The 15,285-nt window shown below is 36.2% G+C and overlaps 1 protein-coding gene across 3 annotated transcripts in view; it reads left to right on the forward strand.

Moving 5' to 3' along the window:
* Positions 1 to 288: 288 nt before the first annotated feature.
* The window catches only part of LOC149068647 (protein CBFA2T1-like), an 81,518-nt gene continuing 66,521 nt past the window's right edge, over positions 289 to 15,285 (forward strand). The window contains exon 1 of one of the 3 annotated variants that reach the window (XM_089250946.1): positions 289 to 652. In XM_089250946.1, the coding sequence (XP_089107072.1) occupies positions 589 to 652 (64 nt within the window). In that variant the 5' untranslated portion in view covers positions 289 to 588. Of the gene's footprint in view, positions 653 to 11,323; positions 11,409 to 15,285 lie in introns of those variants that run through there. The other 2 variants (XM_089250945.1, XM_089250949.1) reach the window with 2 other exon arrangements.

The following is a 15,285-nucleotide window of genomic DNA, read 5'->3' on the forward strand; positions in this document are numbered from 1 at the left end:
ATATATATATATGTATCAAAGGGGGGCTGACAGACGTGTTAGCGCGTGTAAAGAGAACATGTGTTGGTAGCAGTACCAAGGCTTTTTGGCTTGAATCAGCTGCCATCTGCCAGCTGGCGGCGGGGCCCCATTGTTATCATCATCTCTCTCTCGCTCTTCCTTGGGGCTTCTGGCGACAAGGGGGGAAGAAGGGAAAAAAAATCGTAATAATAATAAAAAAATTCCCAACTTTTTTTCTTTTTTCCCGAAAAAATGAGGACTTCCTCCGAACTCATTCATTGCCTCAGTCAGTATAATACTCGGCAAGGCAAGTCACCGGTAAGAGATCGCGCCAAGTGTACCGAGATTTCAAAAAAAAATGTTTTTTTTGGTAAAAACCGATACCATATTTCCGTCCGTGGTTTATTCGAGTCCCGGTATGGTTCGAGGATTTTATTAACAGTATTTGGACGGTTACTTGATGTTGTGGTGAGTGATTTTGATGATCTAGTGATTATGGATTGTGTTTTTTCTGAAGCACGTGATTGATGTTGCGGATATGTCCGTTCATAGATAGTAGAATATTATTTTGTTTCGACGACGGGTATCATGAACTCTTTTGTAAGTACTACCAGGACCTACTTCCCGCCTCAAGTACTTCCGGCATATACGGGTGAGTGAAATTATTAATTTTTTTTTTTAATTTAAATTTTTGAGTATTTTATTTTTGAAATTTAATTGATTTCAGAGAGTACTTACTCTTTCTAAAAATTTGTTTTTGATTATTATCTCGATATTTTTGTACTTGCGGGGCCCTTGAATTGATATCGAGTTTTTCCTTGAGTTGCGAATATATGTCCTGATTTGTGGTCCATGGGATGCTGCATGGGCCACGGGTCAGAGCCGCCCTTACGGGTGTGTGGCAGGTGCGGTTGCACCGGGATCCGCACTGACGGTGATATAAGTGAAAATTTTTGGAAAGAAAAGTTTTGTAGTAAACAAGGTGTCTCGGCTTTAACTCATATATGATTTTGTGATTTTCATCAATTCTGGGATTTTTCTTTCATGAATTCTAGATTTTCATAATTTCTGAGATTTTTTCTCTCATTAGTTCCGGATTTTCATCAGTTCTGGAAATATTTCTCTCATTAATTGTGGAAATATTTCTCTCATTAATTGTGGAAAAATTTCTCTCATTAATTGTATAAATATTTCTCTCATTAATTGTGGAAATATTTCTCTCATTAATTGTATAAATATTTCTCTCATTAATTGTGGAAATATTTCTCTCATTAATTGTGGAAATATTTCTCTCATCAAGTCTGAATTTTCATCAATTCTGGGATTTTTCTTTCATGAATTCTGACTTTTCATCATTTTTGGGATTTTTTTCTTTCTTAGTTCCGAATTTTCATCAGTTCTGGAAATATTTCTTTCATTAATTGTGGAAATATTTCTCTCATTAATTGTAGAAGTATTTCTCTCATTAATTGTGGAAATATTTCTCTCATCAAGTCTGAATTTTCATCAATTCTGGGATTTTTCTTTCATGAATTCTGACTTTTCATCATTTTTGGGATTTTTTTCTTTCTTAGTTCCGAATTTTCATCAGCTCTGGAAATATTTTTCTCGTTAATTCTTAAAATGCTTCTCTCATCAATCAATATTGGAAATATTTCTCACATTCAAGTCTAAATTTTCATCGATTCCGGGAGTTTTCCCTGATTAATTTTGAATTTTCAACACTTCTGGGGTTTTCTTTCATTATTTCTGGATTTTCATCAACGTGGTGAGTGATTTTGATGATCTAGTGATTATATGGGTTGTGTTTTGGAAGCACGTGATTGATATTGCGGATATGTCCGTTCGTAGATAGTAGAACATTTTGTTTCGACGACGGGTATCATGAACTCTTTTGTAAGTACTACCATGGCCCCCACATCCTGGAGTAGGGCCTTTAGGCTGGGATTTGTCGTGGGCCCCCCTGGTCAGCTTCTCACGGGCCCTTCTATAGTTCATGTAACGCGTGAAAAAGCAAAAAATTACGAGAATTGTCCCGGGCCCCAGGGCTAGAGCCCCGTCAGTCCCGGCCTTGTGGGGGCCATGAGTACTACCAGGACCTACTTCCCACCTCAACTATTTCCGGCATTATACGCAGGTGAGGAACATTATTAACTTTAAAAAATTCAAATTTGATTATTTTATTTTTGAAATTTAATTAATTAGGGTACTTATTCTTTTTGAGAATTCATTTTTGATGATTATCTGGATATTTTTGTGCTTGCGGGGGTCCTTGAATTAATACCACCGTTGGAGTTTTCCCTCAAACTGTGACCGTACGTCCCGATTTGTGGTCCCTGGGCATTTCCTAGGGGCCACGGGTCAGACCAACCCTTACGTGTGTGCGGCAATGCGGTCGTACCGGGCACCGGAACTTACTAAAATATAATTATTCTTTCATCCATTTTTTCGTAGTAAAAAAAAGTGTCTGAGCTTCAATTGATTTGATTCAGTAATTTTTTCATCAATTCTGGAATTGTTTTTCTCATTAATTCTAAACTTTCCTCAGTGCTGGGAGTTTTTCTCTCACTACTATTGAATTTTCATCATCTCTGGAATTTTTCCCTCTTATTAATTCTGAATTTTCATCAATTTTGGGATTTTTCTTCTATTAGTTCTCTTCGTATCTTCATTGGTGAGCAGATCAGGGCTGAACAAATCTCAGTTACCAGGTCACCACGGGGACTAGAAAAATGAGATTGATGCCTGATTTCTTTTGTGTGTGATGACTGAATTAAGACTCGAGACCACAAAATTTCTGAAATTATGTCAGCGTATCTGCTAGAATGGAAAAGGGTTCCTAAGTGCCATAGAAGTCAAATAATACACTATTTTGAATCAATTTTGTCGGGGGGAAAAATACTTGGCGCCTACGAAATTTTTGCTGGCGCCTAAAGATTTTTCAAGCCCTGGAGAAGGTATTTTTTAGCATTCCTGTGTATTTCGTGATATTGCAAGAATATTCTGAGACCTGCCGATTTCCCTTCCCGGCGAAATATATAAAGTCGGGCATAAGAAGCCCTGAAATTATCTTCGTACCGGGCACTGCGTCTGATAAGGGCGGCCTAGTAACGTGTGATAATCAGGGTGTAGAAAGGGGGATCATGTGGAAGATAGCTAAAGACCACAGAGAGCTGCTAATTTAATTTTAAAAAATTGCATTACTTTTTATTATTATCAAGATATTTCTGTACTCGCTGAGGCCCTTGGGAATGATAACAACGTTGGAGTTTTTCCCAACCTGTGGCCGTATGTCCCTATTGTGGGCCTCGGATGCTCTGATGGACCCACGGGTAAAAATCAGATGAAAGGTGGCTGGAGGGGTAGGCACAGATAGCTGTGAAAAAAAAATTGAAATACGAAGAAATGACGTGTAATGTGATGATGGAATTTTTCATTGATGAAGCAATAAAATTATCTGCTTTCGAAACAGTGGCTTTTGTCTGGGTTCCGGGCCCGGGAAAAGTAACGTCGGAAAAGTATGCACTAGGGAACACAAGAGCTTCAAAGGAGGACCCAAAATTTCATCAAAGGAACCCTGGGCCAGACACATTGTTCCAGAAGGTGGGGGATTATCCTTACTGAATAGCCGAATTATATGAGAAAAATAGGTCTGACAATCCAACGAACCTATACAATAAATCGAAGCTCCCGAACTCATCACCCCGGGTCAGCACATACCGTGGCTCCCACATCCTGGGGAAGTCCCCCCTCTCCCCCCCCCCCGAGGCTGTCTGGCCCTCTATGTAGTGAGCTTATATCGTGAAAAAAAAATGATGATAATCGTTTTGGGTTTCAGAGCTAAAGCTCCGTCAGCTCCAACTCCAACCCTTTGGAGACCATGGGCAAGGTCTACTTACCCTGGCTAGAAGAGTTCAGTGAGTTTCCTACTTGTAGGGGTTATATGCATGGTCGTCTCTCTCTCTATTCACATCATGGATCCCGGTATAAAGTGATGTTTGAGGCCCCTATAATTAGCTGAAAATAACAGCTTGGATACTTACATACTTACATGTCAAAATCTAAGTGTCAGATCTGATCATACATGCCCACATGGTAATGATTCTACGGACAGCTCTGCTCTGGATTCTGAAAGCAGTCACATTTTTTCCTCACCGTATTTTGCACCTGAAAGCTTTACTTTTTTTCACAGCTCTCTCTGTTGCCCACTTCACCACTTGTCGTTGCCCCTCCTTTTACATCTGATTTTCACAAGCTGCCCAAGGCCCGCAGGAAGGCCATATGTCTCCCAAGTTGAGAACCACTGAGCTAACTGTCCAAAAATCGTAAATGACACTTAATAGAGGCCACTAACGCTAGGACATATTCAAAAAAAAAAAAGTTGTCACCTAAGTAAGGTCACTTCAAACTCTACAGCATTTTAAAAATGTCACACCTTTGGAGGACGGTAAAATCACCGCCGCCACTGAATATTTCAACGCTTCAAATGGCTTCTACGGATCGAAGTTGCTATTATGTAATACGTGTCGGATATTTGTTTGTTTTAGGGAAAACCCTTATATATCACATCACGGTGTGGATGTCTATTCGGGAGATTGCGGCTCATTTGTTGGCAATGTTATTGCGTAGCTGAAATATCGTGCGGAACATCTGCCTTGCGAGGAAACAGCAGGTGTTTAAAAGGTCGATGTAATTCCTCCATGGATTAGTGCATGTTGGCGATGGTTCAGCTGCTGTCAGCGGGGAGACATTTTCCAAGCAATCGTAAAGCACGTGCATTATAATATACATGTGTACAAATACTCTTTTTCTGCCAGCAGCCAGTATTCGGAACGAAGAAAAACACACACGCACATGCAACCGCAACCAAGAGATTAGTCTGTTATATTCGATGCCAAGAGAAGCAGCGGCATCGAGATAAATATTTGGAATTTTTTTATTCAATTGTTGATAAGAAATGAAGATTTACTCGAATTTTTACAGAGAAAATATAGTGTCGTTGATTTTATAAAGGCAAGCCCCGTTACAGTGGAGCCTCCCCTAACGGACACCTCCCGTTAACGGACAATTTTCTGATCCCCGGTCCCGTGAAATAGGGCTAAAATGTATTTCCACTCCCCATTAGCGGACAGTAAAATCAGCAAACTCTAATTTATTAATTTTTGGTGATAAACCGAGAATTTATTATATTCAACTAAGATTATGTATAATCCAAAGCTCGTGTTGGTAAATATGATTAATCGTCAATTACAGTGGATCTCACTTATAATGTTTAAAAAAAAAAAAAAACAGTCATAAAAAAAGTTGTAAGCGGGAAAACAGGAAGTATTAATGATGATTACTTAGAGTTGGGACCACGAAAATAAGTCGTACTAAAGAGGGAAAACGTTCTCAATGGGAACGCTGTAAGCGGGATCGACTGTAATTACTTAATTTGCTGAACATAACTATGGTCCAGGATGGTCAATTCGAATGGCAATGTTGGTTTTGTTTGTTGATAACTTGTGAAGAAAGCCAACATTACAAGACTGATAATGCTGTTATGAATTTTCTATCTGCTTCACACTTATTTTAATTTAATTTAATGTTTATTGCAAAATATTTGTAGTGCACGCAGGGCCATAACTGGGGGGGGGGGACAGCTGCCCCGGGTGGCAACAGTGTCTTGTGGAAGCCCTTAGCAAACTCTGTTATGGCTTCCCTTCAAACTAGATTTGCATTCGTTGTTCCCTCCTCCCGTCCCTTGGAGTATTGCGAGACCGCAAGGGGGCCATATGACTCCAGGTTGAGATACGCTGGACTACTAGTCATCCAGAGCAGTGGTGCTCAAACCGTGGACAGTATGGAAAGATGTATATTAGGTACCCCAGCTGACCAATGCGGTTCGAGATTAGGCATCACAAGGAGAGACCAAAAACGAATCACTTGGATAAGGAACCACACAAAGGTGTATAATATTATGTAAAGAATTAAACGTCTAAAATGAAAATAGGCTGAACATATTGCAAGAATACGGGGCAACAGATGGACCGCAAGTATTCCAAACTGGTACCCCGGTGGTGTTAAACGTCCGAGAAGGCGTCCCCACGCAAGATGGATTGAGGAGATCAGGGAAGTATCTGGAGTCAACTGGATGGCTACAACATCAGACAGAGCAGAATGGAAAAATTTAGAGGAGACCTTCATCCAGCAGTGGATTGAAACTGGTTGTTGTTGTTGATGATGGTGATGATGATGAATATGTGAATATACGTAGGGAAATGTATCTACGTTTTATGATTTTTTTTTTTTTAAATGTTCGATTGCAAGTATAGAATAACTTTGAAATCTAATTATTCTTTCTTAATCACCCCGTATACGAAAATCAAGGGACCGTGCACCTCGCTACACTTCCATCTTGCATAAGGGACAGTAAGTAGCCTACATCAAATAACAAAGTAAATATTTATATGATATTTGAAAAAAATTCAATGTCTATGGAAATCAATATTGCCTAATTGAAATCGAAACAAGCGTTCCGAAAAGAGCTTTCGGTACAGCACATTTACAAGGAAAAAAACTCGGAATGTCCCGGAAAACCGGGACATATGGGCAGCCTATGTAGAGATCGCCGACAAAATTTTTTTTTTTTGGCAAAAGGGGGTCACGCTTCAAAAAGTTTGCGCACCACTGATCTAAAGAATGGTTTTCCAAATAATCACAACGTCGGATTTTCCAAGGACCAGGTTACCTGCACCGTGTGCAGCGTAAAAACGCCGATTGGTTAAAAAACGTGAATTTCAGGTTTTTAAACAATCAGCGATTTCACGCTGCACGCACCGTAGAAAACCTTTTCCTAAGAAAACCCGGCTCAAAGAGTCCCAGGAATGAAATTGCCGACCGAACTCGATTGAAGCTGACCCTATGACCGCCGCCCTTGATCTTGACGAGTCATCATCATCCCCGTGATCTGTTTAGTATAACTAAAGACAAATTGCAGAGAGGGAGGTATAACACATTCCCGAAAGTGAGTGAGTGAGTGTGTGTTTTCCATCTCTCCTTGGTATTTTTCTTTATTATTCTTATTACTATTATTCAGCGGATGTTTTGCTGTGTATATGCCGCTGAATCACCACATTCTATTTTTGCCAAGTTGAGTCTTCTCTCTCTCCTGCGATCCTTCCATCCTCTAAAAGGGATTAAATACACCCATTTTCCACCGAATGTATCTTTCAACGTACAACCAAAATCATCAGTGCGAATTCCCAGACCTCTCTTGACAATGAAAACGGCCGGAAAAAAGAATAACAAACTGTGTGTGAAGAAATATTCCTGCGAAAAAAAAAAGAAGATACATTTGGTGGAAAATGGGTGATGATACATACCATGTGGATACATACCATGTGTATGCTTGAAATTCCAAAACACCATTTTGTTGGGAATTATACGTTTTAGGTCGTACCCAAGTGAGCCCATGTGTTGAGACGGCACTTGTCTCAACATGTCTGCCACAGTCATGATGGGATCCATAATTATCTCTCTCTTCTCGGGGCCTCTCGAAAATTAATATAAACTCTGCTATATTTTGGCATCAAGGTGCCAACTGTAATCCTCCTCCCCTCAATTGAAAATGTATTGCAAGATTGCGCTAATAAGTACTGCCCAGGGAGGGAGGTTGCTAAAAAAAAGAGGAATTAAAGGTAAGGTAAAAAAAGGCAAGGCCGTAAAAGAGAAGTGACCGTATCTGAGGATTGACCGTTGAAATAATCGGGTGTTTAACAACCGGTTGAAATTATGCATAGTCTTTTATGGTAATAGTTTTGAGATGCATCTTTACTGTGATTGTATTGTTCATAATAATATGCTGGGATGGGCAGTGACCTCTTCTGGCAAAGGGCAAACGGAGCAAATGCTCAGGTGCTACAAATTTTTATTCCCCAAAAAACTTTACTCTCAGTATACTTACTTTCTAATCTTGTTGAATTCTGGAAAGTTGTTTGTAAAATTGAACGTTACTCATCATACACTAAACAAGGGATACACAAATTTTTCAGTCCATGATTATGTTATCTGCAGTTTTGCATGGCATTCAATTAATTTTCGTTGTCCCAACTTTTTGATAAAATTTTTCCGTTTTTCCCCTCTTTATTTTCAAAGAGGCTTACTTGAATTTCTTGAAAGCAGCATTATTTTCTTGCATTTTATATGAATGGTTTGGACAATTGTCTTTTTTTTGCCAGTGTTTGGGAACTTGACTTGCCTTTGATCATTTTTTTTTGTTGTAATTGATAATTTAACTCGTTTAACTTGCCTCTGACAATTGCTTGGCCTCTGATTGACAATTTCACTTGCCTGTGGCGATTTTTTCGCCTGTTATCGACAAGTTTACGTGCGTTTGACAATTTTTTTGGTGGTGACAGAACTTTACTTTCCTTTGAAAATTTTTTTGGTTGAAATTGACAACTTTACTTGCCTGTGACAATTTCTTGGCTGACAACACTTGCATTCAAGAATTTTTTTATGATAATTGGTAACTTTACTTCCACGTGACAATTTTTTGTGATAGTTGGTATTATCCTGTATGGATACCGATATTCCGCATTTTATAATAAAGGAAATATAGTCCGCCAAGGCGTTCATCGTAAAATGTATATTGATATTTTTCTAAGGAAACACTTTTCGCTCGTCGGATAGAATCTCTTGGCGGGTCACATTTGGCCCCGGGCTGGAGGTTGTGCACCACTGCTGTAAACGCTAAAAAGAGGCCCCAAAAATTCATGTTTGTCCAGGGCCCGAACCTGATGATGAGGAAAAATTACAGTACATTAATGTTCTAAAAACAAACAAAAAAATAAATAGAAGTGTCATCTCCACATTGCGACATTATTGTGAAACTGACGATTGTCTGTGATGCAAGGGGTTTTTGAACTTTTGTGTTTTTCACAGACCCTTTGGGCCAGTAAGACGGAAAATACGGACCCCCCTTGCCAATGGCATGAGATTCACAGACCTTTTTACAGCGTAATATTTAGCCTATTGTAATGTAAAAAAAGAATGGGTTTGTTGTTTTCTCATCCAAGCTGACGGACTGTCCCGATACCTCTCCAAGGACCCCTGGTCCAATGATGCAATTCTCAAGGGATTTGCCAGAAATATTTTTAAGAGAAGTATTCGCTGTAATTCATTCCAAAGTCGAACTCCACTCTGTATAATACTGACATGCAGCACGAATACAAGTACGGAAGCTGAACCTAGACGTGTTGACTTGACCTCAATTTTCATTCCAACTCTACTAGCCCGGAACTGCTCTACTAGTTGATAATAGGATACTGAGCATGTCGCAACAATAATTTCTTATTGGATGTTTTCATTACCCACTGTATTACATCTGTACTTCGAATGTGGCACATTCAGTATCATCCTGGTAAACAATAGTCAGTTTTGTGTAAAAAAAAATATGCATTCTGGTAATAATGTGATTATGTAGAACCGTAAACTGATCACATGTCCATAAGTAATTTCTAAGAAAGAACTTCTAACCCTTTTTTTTGAGGAGAAAAGAGGTGTGGGGTTATGTAAAACATGGATATTCGATCTTTTGGGGGATAATAGGTCTCTTACGTCATTTATAACCACCTGTGGATCGCTAAAATTTTGAAATAGCCAGTTGTGGCCACATCAGAATAAAATTTCGCATTTTCTCTAACAACTGAATAGCGAAATAATTTTAAAACACCATCAAAGTCGTCATTTTCGGTGGTCTCAATCCTCGTAGTATTTTGGTGCAACTTTCAACGGAGGCCCATTGACATTCAAAGTGTGGATTGTAATAATGCAAAATTTCAATCAAGATACCCACCGTTTAATCGTGAAAAAAAATTGGATGATGAATCTTTAGATTTCGGACTCTCCTTAGACTCTTGCGTTAAGACTTACAAGGTATCGAAGGAAATCTGTTTTTCCGTCAGTCATGCTTGCCGCTGTAGTGGTCGAGTGGTCATATTGACGGACTCTCATCACGAGGATCCGAATTCGAATCCCACCACCACAACGATGGTCCACCGAAGTTGATTTTCTGTGGTTCCCAACTTGAAGGCGCAGATGAAAGCCGATTTCCCCCACCCCTCCCCGTTAAAAAGTCTCACCACAGAGAGCAACAGGCCTACAACGCCACAAATATTCAATAATTACATTTCAGTTGAAATATAGATGGCGGTAGTAAAATACTACACGCAACACTGTATACGCACGCACTCAGACTGTTAGGTACACTCACACTTCCGACATAACTAAATCGGTAATAAATTGCCCATGACAATGGAGCGTAGTTGTGCTCAGTTTGAATGAACAAATGAATGCCAGTCAGATTTGGCGTGATTTTTATTAATAATTTAGGGGACACATGACTGTTGAGTACTTCCCTGCAAGGCATATGTTACACAGAATTCATTCATTTTTTTTGTGTTTCGAAACTTATCATGTGTGCAGTTTGTGCTTTTGTGTCTTTGCAAGTAAAACTTCTTTATATTTCTCATACGGTTCTATGTGTGATTATGAAACAAATAACTTATGCGTTAAATAAATATTCTGCGTGCAACAGTAAAAAACATGTCTCCTTCTCGCATAATTTTATGAATAATTTTTGACTTAGACGTATGATTTCGAGGATGCGGACAAAATCTAAACTCCTTAAAAAGCATAACTATTCGTCCAATCACCATTTTGTCCATGATAAAAACTGTCCCCTAATTGATACAAGCTTGCATAAGTGTCCGTAAAGTTATCAGTAGGTAGTGAATGAAATATTTTCTCAAACTTTCATTTCGACTGGAAAATATCTAATTATCCCGCCAGACTGAAATGTATACTATCTATAGAAAGAAGAGATTTCATTTCCAAGAAAAAGAGAGAGTGTTTGAAAAGATAACTGGGATCAATTCATCTCATGTGGAATTCCTTTTCTTTTTTATATCTACCAAAAGAAATATATATATATATATAAAGAAGAAATTTCTTTCTTATTGACCCTTTCCTTAGAAAAAAAGAGAAAATAAATAAAAAAACTAGCAAAAATTTGGCGAAAAATCAAAGGAACACTAATACTTGACTTTGGCGAGTTTCTTGCTTAAATAGTTTTCGTTCAGCAGCCAAAAAGCCTTTCCGTACTTTTCGCAAACACCAACATAACAACAGTCTACCTGCTGCTGCTGACAGTGGCGTAACCCCTTTGCAGTTGTGTATGTAACCGCTTCAAGTCTAGTCTAATCTTTTTTTTTTTTTGAGCGCGAACTTTTCTCATCTTTTGCTCGATAGAGTATTCACCTATATCTGTCAATCTCGTTGAGTTATTTCAAGCTACTATCGAGTATAGAATATTCCATATTTCCTTATATTATTTGATTCTCCACATTTGAATCTTCTTCTAATTGGTGAGTCACAAAATCACTAAATAACACTTTTGATAATAGCAACAGTTTTTAATACATATTTCAATATTCTTCTTTCCACAGATATTATTACGAATTGAAATTTATTCAATTTTCAAGCCCGTTTTTCAATTTAGGTTGTCAGTATTTATTATACCACGTTTGTATCGATAGAATATACTGTTTATATTATCAGATAATATTTTATTTTAAGAGTTGGGTAAAGGATATATTTTATAAACTTAACATAAATTTCGTAATAAACATTTTATTTTTAATGATAAAATAAAGTTATTCAGCATTGAACACTGACGATACATTAATTGAAAGTCAACTTCGAAATCAAAATACTTCCTAGTTAAGTGACTAGGAATACAAAATCGTGAACAAAAATACTCAAAATGATGACTTTATGGAAAAAGTTATAATAACAATATTAATGATGAAATAGTGGTAATTTTTTATATTCTTCTTCTTTCCATATGACATTATAGTATTATTATTATTAAAAATATAAATTGATTTTGTTTTCGAATCGGTTTGGCTAAATATGCAAAGATGCCAGTCTTTTTGTGAGTGATTTTTAAATAAAACGTTCGGTAGTACAGTGTAAATACTGATTAGTAGGTAACTATATTTTTTCGGTAAGTTATATTTATGATATTATATTTATGTATTATTTATTTTATTTATTTGGGGTTATAATTACATTTTTACTCAATGATATTTTTTGTAATTTAATTAACTCGGAATCAACATTGTAATTTAAGTACTAAGATTAATTACATATCGTTGACTAAAGGTAATATTGAAAGATAATTTTTGAATCAATATTTTATTTTCTATTAACCATTTATCTATTGACGGTATTTTAAATAGTACTAGGTTAGATAATTTGATTTACTGTATAATTATAATTATTTTAGATTATATATAGGAAATGTAAATTATAAATTATAAAATAGAAATTATATAGGAAGTAATTTCTTTTTCTTCAATCAGAACTAAAATGACTTACCAAATAATTTTTCATGATAATTATGTACATTGACATAATTATATTTATATCATTATTTATATTTATCATCATTTTCTTTCTATTCTACTTTTCACAATGTGGTTGATAAAGGTACAAGTAATGAGATAATTTCAAAATTTCAAGGTACGAAAAATAGTAATTTATAGTGTAAGTTCATGAAGGTGTATAATTTCAGGAGATATTCTCAGTTTAAATTTCGTGATTTCAATTATATAAAGTTTAGGAATGGATATTTCAGGATCTTTGATATTTATCTGTATTCTTCATATCATCGGAGTTTAACAAATTCTTCGGATATTTCAGTTCTAAAGCAATCTCACGATTTCTCAATTAGTAGTGGGAATAAAGAGATAAAAAAACAATCCAAAATACTCCAACACTATATTCTTACGTTGAGTTTATGAATATGATATTACCAATAATTTTTATAAAAATCGTAATTATCCATGAACACAAATTTTCATCAAAATAAGAATGCTTTAAAAATCTTTCTGAATATATCCACGTCATAATTTTCTTGATAAAATTAAAGTAATTATAAAAAATTTATTATAAGGTTTGGAGTGACTAGAAAAAAAAACAGCGTACGTTAAGGTATTTAATAACATACCTATAATTATTGTTATTTTTCAATAACTTTGGTAAATATTTACGTATTTAATCAGAAGAAAAAAAATTCTTATAATCTATAGAAATTGAAAAAATTGAGAAAAATTCGAAAAAAATGGACATTATCGAAATATATAGTAAATAAAGTATAAAATATAAATCCGTTTTTAAGCAAATTAATTATTATAATTTAAAATTGTCATTTGGAACATTTCTACAATCACGAAATACTATTTCATAAGTAATTAATGAATTGAGTTTATTAATATAGTTGCTCCGTCGAAAAAATTAGCTTACGCAGGAAAGTTAATAGAAAAATAAATGCGGATTTCAAAAAAAATTATCACTATACTCAGATAATTTTCTCCAAAAAGTAGATTTACAAATTAAGAAAACAACAGCTTATATCTTTAATAATTCCTTTTTTTGTTCTTTCAGCCGATGCCAAAAAACCATTCCCAGTGTTAATCTGCGCTGGGAGAAAAGCGATTATATTCATCCTTTTGTTTTTAATATACAAAAAAAATAATAAACAAGCTTATGTCTGGAATTTCGCTTCCGCCGGCTGCCAAAAAAATTTCAAAATTAATCTCTTAACGAATTGAAAGGAAAGCTAAAATTATCTTTTAATACGCCAAATTTTCCTTTTTTTTCACTCTCTTCTACTCTCTGTTTCTTTTGAGGCCTTATATTTTCAGTTGCGTGAACTTCGTGCGTTTTTATCCATTTTATTTTATTTTTTTTGTGTGTGTGAGAGAGAATGTGACAGAAACCAGACCCGAGATTACACCCGAATGCTGGGATTGGCAACGGGGCATGGTATACACACACACACACACCCTTGCAGTAGTAGTGAGTGAGTCGTCGTGGGTGCAGTGCTTGGAGGGTTGCCGCCGCCACCTATGATGGGAAACAGGTGGCAAAAATTGGTCAGCTGTGAAACATCACTGGGAAAACAACAATAAAAAAAAGTACTGTAAAAAAAAAACGTAGGAAATAACTGAGCTTTAACATTACCACACCCTGTATAAACCAGTCTTTGTTATATTTTAAGCCCTGTTTTTTTTTCTTCTACTTCCTATCTCATTCTGAAACGTGGTTTATTTTATTCCAGTTTTGTGTATTTTGTATTACGTAATTGCGAGTATTTATTTCACAGGTTTATTTTGTTGCGTACAATGGTGCGTGGACGATTAGAAATTGAGTGAAAATTTTCGGATTCCGAATGAAGTGGTAGATGAGTTTTGTTGACGACTTTCACGATGATTTTTAAGTTTCAATTAGAGCTAATTTCGAGTTTTCGTAATCTTGAGAGATGCGATTATTCTCAATTTATTGAATGAAATTTTGCAAATAATTTAGAAAATATCTTCTTTTTTTTGAAATTGCTGATTCGTATTTTTTTCCGGGAGGAATTTGATATTTACGATGCGTTGGAAAGTAATTCTCCAGTTTGTGTAATACTTGAAGTTTTTATTGGAAGAGTTTGGATACCTTAATGGTCTTCAACTTTTTTCTCGTTCATGAGCACCGTTTATGCTCATCATCAGGAAGAGGTCCCCCCCCCCCCCGTGTTGCATATCTGACGTGTACAAAGTTAGATTAAAATTACGCGGATTAACTTGCAAGATAAATTAAACCAAACTATGTTGGTTTAGTTTGTTTTGCAAGTGAGATCTTACGAGCAGAAAATTGGACACAAGAATCGAAGGCATTAATTGATTCTGTGCGCACTACAGTTCTTGCGATCACCATGTTGTGGAGATAAGTGTGTTAATTTACGGGTAAAAATCTGATAATGCCCAAATTCATAGGAGCTTATCGGAAATATTTGATGCGATAGTAAATAGGAACAAATATGAATGAGGTTTAAGTGCTTTTCTTGGCCTAGGGCGGTATTCACCGACATGGTTTAAACTATAGTCATAATTTTTTGATAAGAGATCGACACGGATTGGTTGAATTCAGGTTTTTAACCAATCTATGTTGATCTCTTATCCAAAAATTGTGACTAAAGTTTAAACCATGTCGGTGAATACGGCCCTTTGTGTGCCAAACGATATTTTTTTTAATCTACTTAATTACTATTTTTTAAACTGTCTCCTTCAATCACAGCATTTAAATTGACAGGTTATAGAAACCATGCGTAGGATTATAAAACCAGTTGTTCAGGTTTTATCATAAATAAAAGTTCCCATTGAAATTTTATTAACGATAGGTACAGTCGAACCT

The sequence above is a fragment of the Pholcus phalangioides genome, unplaced genomic scaffold (assembly GCF_987345545.1).
Source record: "Pholcus phalangioides strain wild (caught in Gottingen) unplaced genomic scaffold, Ppha-v1.0 ptg000024l_1, whole genome shotgun sequence".
NCBI classification, from domain to species: Eukaryota; Metazoa; Arthropoda; class Arachnida; order Araneae; family Pholcidae; genus Pholcus; species Pholcus phalangioides.